The sequence below is a fragment of the Mobula hypostoma genome, chromosome 9, assembly GCF_963921235.1.
Source record: "Mobula hypostoma chromosome 9, sMobHyp1.1, whole genome shotgun sequence".
In the NCBI taxonomy this organism is placed as follows: domain Eukaryota; kingdom Metazoa; phylum Chordata; class Chondrichthyes; order Myliobatiformes; family Myliobatidae; genus Mobula; species Mobula hypostoma.
Window position 1 is genome coordinate 26,111,503 of NC_086105.1, and position 8,816 is coordinate 26,120,318.

General features: G+C 37.7%; 1 protein-coding gene across 2 annotated transcripts in view; it reads left to right on the forward strand.

The window, feature by feature from the left end:
• LOC134351574 (endoplasmic reticulum-Golgi intermediate compartment protein 2-like) overlaps positions 1-8,278 on the forward strand; it is a 54,331-nt gene extending 46,053 nt beyond the window's left edge. The window contains exons 13-14 of one of the 2 annotated variants that reach the window (XM_063057910.1): positions 419-498; positions 6,395-8,278. In XM_063057910.1, the coding sequence (XP_062913980.1) occupies positions 419-498; positions 6,395-6,460 (146 nt within the window). In that variant the 3' untranslated portion in view covers positions 6,461-8,278. The remainder of the gene's footprint in view (positions 1-418; positions 499-6,394) is intronic. The other variant, XM_063057909.1, reaches the window with a different exon arrangement.
• The last annotated feature ends 538 nt before the right edge of the window (positions 8,279-8,816 follow it).

An 8,816-nucleotide genomic window follows, 5' to 3' on the forward strand; every position in this document is an offset into this window, starting at 1 on the left:
ACTTATATTTAGTAACATCCCAATAGATTTGTGTTTACACTATAATATTGAGTGCTTTCTGCAGAATTTCGTTACCATAATTTAGCTGAAATGGATTGTGGTTTCATAAAACTACTGTTAAATGTTGTTTAGTCCTAAACTTAATTGGATTCTTCTGGCAACATTTCCTTCTGAAAAGCAGCAAAAACACCCAATGGAGTTCTGTTTGTTTCTCATGACTAATTCATGAAAATAGCTGTATCATGGGAACAACCTATTTAATTTAAAATTCAACTTGTAGCTTTTTGTGCCATTGTATTTTATGTATTGATCCTGAGGTTCAGGAAAGTACTTTACAGAGTTACTGTCAATGGACTAGTGAAATTTTATTGTATTAGTACAGTGAGTTGTTTACATGCTTAATCTATTTTCTCCTTAGGCATGCTGCATGGATTCGTGGGTTTTTTAGTTGATGTCATCTGTTGCCGTTTCAAGATTGGAGCTTACAAGCCTAAAGCTGTAAGTTGCTTTTATTTCTCATCTTATTTCAGCACACAAATAACATGTCACAGTTTTAAACATTGTCCTGAGTTGGTTAGTGGTGCAGTGGTAAATCTGAGGGTTCTTGGTTTTAGTAGTAATAAAACCTGCCACTTGGACTTTCTTGGGATGACTTTCAGTTTACAATCATCAGGAATGAGTCCTTTACCTTGAAAAGACCAAAGTTTCTTCTTGCAAGTTGTGTAACAGTTTATGAATTGTATTGCAGGATCACAACTCTCTGTTTTACATGAATTAAATCAACAACATTAGACTTCATAAATGTTTAATCTCCCAAAAGATTTCTTAAACCATTGGAATTGTTATTCTAATTCAAAGGGATTACAATAATAAAACCATTCAAATGAAAACCAAAATGGACACATACTGGCAAGCCTCAATGCACTTAAAAAATCTTTGCTACTGAGCACTTTTCCAGTTTGTGAGTACCTTCAAAATATTATGATGTGAGAAATATCCTTTGTCTTGGCATCCTTTTGTGGGCAGCAATTTATTTTGTACCTAATTTTGATGTTGTCTTTTTAACTACACAAATTTGCAAAGCACGGATAAAATTCTTTTGATTATGAATAAAGATAGTGATCTCTTCTGGCATGAGAGGGGTAAAAGAAGGGCTCTGATTTTATTCTCGTAAATGCACATTTGAAGCCTTTACAAATAGTTGTGAATAACCCACTAGCAGGTTGCAAATTCTGAAAGGTACAAATGTCACTTGCACTCAAGTTCAATAAAAACATATATGAATAAGTGGGCACAGAGGCCTATAGAAGGCAACTAAATAAGAGATTGAAAAAAAAAAGGTTAACCTAATTACTATGTATGTAATAAAGTATCATGGGCAATTTTACAGCAAATGCAGCACTGCTGCTTGAAAATTTATATTCTGAGCGTTTTGAGCAAGTTTAGCATGCTAATAATCTAAGTGTGTGATGAAATTATTGATCCATTATAGAAAGATTTGGTGGATCATGACAAAATGCTTCATGTTCATCATCATTTCAAACTTAAAAGATTTAAAACTCTAAATATCATTCACTCTCAAATCTGGAATAGCATAGAAATGGCACAGTAGTTCTCTCGTATTCTGCCCAGCATCAAACACCATGCTTTGGATCATTGGGACCTCTTTTGGCGCAGGTGTGACCTGTACAAAAAGGACGGGTTACACTTAAATCCTAGGGGGACCAATATCCTGGCAGGGAGATTAGTGGGGGCTACTGAGGTGACTTTAAACTAGAATGGTTGGGGGGTGGGAATCAAATTAAAGCGGCTAGGTGTGAGGAGGTTAGTTCACAACAGAGGGATGGGAACCAGTGCAGAGAGACAGAGGGGTGTAAAGTGAGCGTAGAAGCAAAAAGTACAAAGGGGAAAAGTAAAAGTGGCAGGCTGACAAATCCAGGGCAAGCATTAAAAAGGGCTAAGAGAGTTGTAAAAGAGCGCCTGAAGGCTTTATGTGTCAATGCAAGGAGCATTCGTAATAAGGTGGATGAATTGAAAGTGCAGATTGTTATTAATGATTATGATATAGTTGGGATCACAGAGACATGGCTCCAGGGTGACCAGGGATGGGAGCTCAACGTTCAGGGATATTCAATATTCAGGAGGGATAGACATGAAGGAAGGGGAGGTGGGGTGGCGTTGCTGGTTAAAAAAGAGATTAACGCAATAGAAAGGAAGGACATAAGCCGGGAAGATGTGGAATCGATATGGGTAGATCTGCATAACACTAAGGGGCAGAAAACCCTGGTGGGAGTTGTGTACAGGCCACCTAACAGTAGTAGTGAGGTCGGAGATGGTATTAAACAGGAAATTAGAAATGTGTGCAATAAAGGAACAGCAGTTATAATGGGTGACTTCAATCTACATGTAGACTGGGTGAACCAAATTGGTAAAGGTGCTGAGGAAGAGGATTTCTTGGAATGTATGCGGGATGGTTTTTTGAACCAACATGTCGAGGAACCGACTAGAGAGCAGGCTATTCCGGACTGGGTTTTGAGCAATGAGGAAGGGTTAATTAGCGATCTTGTCGTGAGAGGCCCCTTGGGTAAGAGTGACCATAATATGGTGGAATTCTTCATTAACATGGAGAGTGACGTAGTTAATTCAGAAACAAAGGTTCTGAACTTAAAGAGGGGTAACTTTGAAGGTATGAGACGTGAATTAGCTAAGATAGACTGGCAAATGACACTTCAAGGATTGACGGTGGATATGCAATGGCAGGCATTTAAAGGTTGCATGGATGAACTACAACAATTGTTCATCCCAGTTTGGCAAAAGAATAAATCAAGGAAGGTAGTGCACCCGTGGCTGACAAGAGAAATTAGGGATAGTATCAATTCCAAAGAAGTAGCATACAAATTAGCCAGAGAAAGTGGCTCACCTGAGGACTGGGAGAAATTCAGAGTTCAGCAGAGGAGGACAAAGGGCTTAATTAGGAAGGGGAAAAAAGATTATGAGAGAAAACTGGCAGAGAACATAAAAACGGACTGTAAAAGCTTTTATAGATATGTAAAAAGGAAAAGACTGATAAAGACAAATGTAGGTCCCCTGCAAACAGAAACAGGTGAATTGATTATGGGGAGCAAGGACATGGCAGACCAATTGAATAATTACTTTGGTTCTGTCTTCACTAAGGAGGACATAAATAATCTTCCAGAAATAGTAAGGGACAGAGGGTCCAGTGAGATGGAGGAACTGAGCGAAATACATGTTAGTAGGGAAGTGGTGTTAGGTAAATTGAAGGGATTGAAGGCAGATAAATCCCCAGGGCCAGATGGTCTGCATCCCAGAGTGCTTAAGGAAGTGGCCCAAGAAATAGTGGATGCATTAGTGATAATTTTTCAAAACTCGTTAGATTCTGGACTAGTTCCTGAGGATTGGAGGGTGGCTAATGTAACCCCACTTTTTAAAAAAGGAGGGAGAGAGAAACCGGGGAATTATAGGCCGGTTAGCCTAACGTCGGTGGTGGGGAAACTGCTGGAGTCAGTTATCAAGGATGTGATAACAGCACATTTGGAAAGCGGTGAAATGATCGGACAAAGTCAGCATGGATTTGTGAAAGGAAAATCATGTCTGACGAATCTCATAGAATTTTTTGAGGATGTAACTAGTAGAGTGGATAGGGGAGAACCAGTGGATGTGGTATATTTGGATTTTCAAAAGGCTTTTGACAAGGTCCCACACAGGAGATTAGTGTGCAAACTTAAAGCACATGGTATTGGGGGTAAGGTATTGGTGTGGGTGGAGAATTGGTTAGCAGACAGGAAGCAAAGAGTGGGAATAAACGGGACCTTTTCAGAATGGCAGGCGGTGACTAGTGGGGTACCGCAAGGCTCAGTGCTGGGACCCCAGTTGTTTACAATATATATTAATGACTTGGATGAGGGAATTAAATGCAGCATCTCCAAGTTTGCGGATGACACAAAGCTGGGTGGCAGTGTTAGCAGTGAGGAGGATGCTAAGAGGATGCAGGGTGACTTGGATAGGTTGGGTGAGTGGGCAAACTCATGGCAGATGCAATTTAATGTGGATAAATGTGAAGTTATCCACTTTGGTGGCAAAAATAGGAAAACAGATTATTATCTGAATGGTGGCCGATTAGGAAAAGGGGAGGTGCAACGAGACCTGGGTGTCATTATACACCAGTCATTGAAAGTGGGCATGCAGGTACAGCAGGCGGTGAAAAAGGCGAACGGTATGCTGGCATTTATAGCGAGAGGATTCGAGTACAGGAGCAGGGAGGTACTACTGCAGTTGTACAAGGCCTTGGTGAGACCACACCTGGAGTATTGTGTGCAGTTTTGGTCCCCTAATCTGAGGAAAGACATCCTTGCCATAGAGGGAGTACAAAGAAGGTTCACCAGATTGATTCCTGGGATGGCAGGTCTTTCATATGAAGAAAGACTGGATGAACTGGGCTTGTACTCGTTGGAATTTAGAAGATTGAGGGGGGATCTGATTGAAACGTATAAGATCCTAAAGGGATTGGACAGGCTAGATGCGGGAAGATTGTTCCCGATGTTGGGGAGGTCTAGAACGAGGGGTCACAGTTTGAGGATAGAGGGGAAGCCTTTTAGGACCGAGGTTAGGAAAAACTTCTTCACACAGAGAGTGGTGAATCTGTGGAATTCTCTGCCACAGCAAACTGTTGAGGCCAGTTCATTAGCTATGTTTAAAAGGAAGTTAGATATGGCCCTTGTGGCTACAGGGGTCAGGGGGTATGGAGGGAAGGCTGGGTTCTGAGTTGGATGATCAGCCATGATCATAATAAATGGCGGTGCAGGCTCGAAGGGCCGAATGGCCTACTCCTGCACCTATTTTCTATGTTATGCCCAACACGATGAATTTTGCTAACTGCAGCAATCTGTCTTCTGATCTTCCTTGGTTGAGTCACTGCCATTGGCACCATTGTTTGGACACCTCTAGGCAAATACCACCAATGTCACCCTGTCATTAGTGGTACAGAGTTACACCCAGACTGATTCCTTATCTTTGTTTGAACTAATTATTCTTTCTATTACCATGCCTTCATTCTTACTTATCCAATCCTGTCCCCTTGCAATTTTGCATATTTTCCAAAATATTGAAATATTACCTATGTAAATTTTGAATATCCTTGGATATTCAATTCTAAGCCTTGATCACATGCTACAGTGCAATGGAGATTGCATTGCATCTGTTTGTGTGATTATAGTCCTGTAAGAGTTTCACTATGTTGAACTCTATTTTTAGTTAGTACTGGGTCTTATTTTGGCATCTTTTTCCATAGATTAGCTTTGATACTATGGCTTACTAATTATATTTTGTATATTTTAACATTTTGACATGATATGAAGGAATTGGTTGAAACCCTCAGCTTTGAGGTTACGTCTTGTGGTGAAATGCATTTCTGATGCTGATATATTCCACAGCTCTTCATTGAAATCTGTTAGGTCAATATTGAATCTGTCTCCATGCTGGTGCTAGTAAACATAGCACAATAGATATTGTCCTTGGTATGATAGGATCTGCCACTGGAAAGTCACAAGACAATGGTTTTGATGTCTGCTATTATGGAAAAGTGTATTTCTGACAGGTAGATAAGTGAAATAAGGTATCATTTTCCTTTGTGTTAAGTCTCTCTTTGTCTCCAGTAATTTACAAAAGCTACCAAAGATGGAACATAAATAGGAACGGAGATTCTGGAATCCCAATGTTGGTCTTAAGGTCCATTTCTATGAATCTGACTGGGAATTTGGCTTGGTTGGTTTATAACAGGGCTTTCCTAATGGAAGCACGTATCCCAAATGTTGATGAGAAGAATTTTGCAATGCCAATTGTGCTGTGGTTTGTCTTAACCAAGATCAAGACCAATGCTGTTTTGTTGTTATTATTATTATTATTATTGCACCTTGTAGATCTGAATGGATAGGGTAAGGATGGTGGATTTTCTTCCATTGAGGACTTTATGGTCTCTATTTCAAATAGATTTTTCCAGATTTGTTTAATTCCTTGAATTTAATCATTTATTGTAGTGGAATATGAACTCTCACTGCCAGAACCTTTGATCTAAGCCTCTGGATTATTAAACCTGTACTACGACACTGCTTTTCCAGTCCATTGTCTCCATGTGGGTCTACCACAATGAATGCATCACCAGAAAAGTAAATTTATCTGTAATTTCTAAAATTAGTGATAATTCTGTACTGGAAGTGAATGTCGTTGATATTTTGGCAGAAAACAAAAACAACTCTAAGCCTGATAATGGAAATGATTTATCATCTTCTCAAACTGATTTTGTATCATTGTCTAACCATACTTAACTTTTGACTGCTAAGAAATGATTTTAATTAAACTTTTTAAATATCTTTTTCAGGTAACTGCACTCGATGGCCACATAAATAATCACTCCCTTCCGATTTTAAATGACTTTGAACACTAGCATTAAGCCAGGATGGAAAAAAATGATCAAAAGCTATCCTCAACTTTTGGTGTGTGCAAAAAAACATTTTCGGATTGCACAAACTTTTGTCGAAATAAATTGTTAGTTACATTCTAACTTCTACAGTCTCAATACCACTCAACACATTACTGATCAAGTTGTTTATTTTTTACCTCCAGATGATGGTCTGCCTTTTAAATTGTTTAGTGTTTTATTTCAAAGAAATTCGGAAAGATTATTTATCAAGTCATACCATAATCTTCAGATGATGGACTGGTTACTATATTCAATGTCTTCATTTAAAATAAAGGGAAAATGATCTGTACTTTGTGGTCATACTTCAACAATTAGATGACTGGAGTGACATTTATTTATACAACAATTCAATTTGTAATGGTATAAATTTATTCCACAGCTTCTGTGAATGGTTAAAATGTCCAAACACAGGAAGGTTTGTATCAAATTCTTGCTGTAACCATATTAGGAATAAATTGATACAGGGAGTTGTGCTATGCAGAACAATATTGCTGCTGATTCCCTACCTTTGTTAAGAATAAAAGATGTCCTACATCCTGATTGGTTAAAGGCAAGAAATTTTAGCAGCATGACTGACCATGTTATATATTGTGTCCATATATTTATCATTGAATTCTTCCCTACTGTTTTATAGACAAAACTTGATTGTAAATTCATCTGAATCACAGTAATTAAAAATTATTAATGCATGGTCTGTCACTGACTATTGCTGCTAAAAGCAGCTGGTTCTTGTCATTAGGTTGAATTAGAACAGCTGCCTTTCAATTAGAGAATACTGGTAGTTTCTTTTCTAAATATGTTTCCAACATTATCAGTAGGTTGGTAATATGGCATTTCAAAAAAAGGTCAGATTTTCTAGATCTTTTTGTGGATGCCTAAATGTTTGTATTCATACTATTGTAACATCTCTACAGCCATAGGTGGGAATGAGTGTTGTATGTAAACTGAATAAAAAGGTATTTAGCATATGAAGCAAAATGTGTGGTGCAGGCAGGTGTGTGAAATCTACATCAATAGATTACTGCCAGTGTTTTTCAATTGATATAAATATATTCTGAAAAATATAATTAAAGTTAATTTTAAGAAATGGTATTTGTTCCTCTGTTAGAGCCAATTGTCATATTCATGGAACAGCTAGTTGAGAGCTCTGTCATTACTGATTGTATATTTTGAAGTCCATGCTCATTGTGTACACTAAATTTAGTAGTACCTAAAAAGAACCTTACCTTGTAGCTTCTAAATACCCATGTATTTTCAATCACAGGTATCAAAAATTAGATGTTTATAACAAACTTATGTTGTAGGTTTTATTGAAATCTGTTAATGTGTTTGCAGGATTAATTTTGGAGGTTTGATTTTTTTTAAAGAATGGAATAGTATTTTGTTAATGAGGGAAATTAATATAAGAATGCACATTTTCAGTTAATATTCTTTGTAATATCTTTGAGCTTAATACTTGTTTGAAATTAATAGATCTTAACCTGCAGCAGGGAATGTTTATCATAATCAGAGGATATGGTTGGTAAATCTTGCAGTTTTTAAATCCCATAATTTATAATGTAGACCAAGAAGCTGTATTGCATTAATTTGACTTGCTCTGTTCTGGTTAACCTATCAATTTATAAAATGCATTTTTAATCTAATTTGTTGCTGTTTCTCTAAGGTAACAAATATTGAATAATGAATAACATTTGCTTTTCATTGCTGTATCACATGCTGATGTACATTAGTTTTACAATGAAGAACTAAAATCCTCCAATTGCATACTTTTAAGATGGTATTGCTGAACAAAAGATCTTTTCATACAATATACAACATTTCTTTTAAAGTCTACCCAAGTTGCTACATGTGAGAACATATTAGATTCAGTGAAGAAACGCATATTGAAATGTACTACTGTATAACAATCAAACCATGGCAGTGTTTTCACTCCGATCATAGCTGTTATTGACCTGTACCATTCAGCAGGCTGCTGAGGCCATCTGTCCAAACAGCTGTTCACTAATTAATGAAAAATACAGTCGTGTGATATCGACAGATAAGAGGCATATATCAAAGGTGAAAACTGAGTATTTGTACTTAATGGCACTGAATAGGACCCAAGAAGCCTTCAGTCAGTGGAATCACTGTGATTGATGAGTGCCAGATTCATAGCTGGTACAAAGACAGATGGTGATGATTGTTGACCATTTATGCAGCCTACTGCATTTGCTGTAAACTTCCTCGGGGCAGTTTTCCAACATTAACATCTTCCCTTCAGTTCAAAAATGGATAGTTGCTTCCAAGATCTTCAGCAACACTTGCAACATCCCACAGTCAA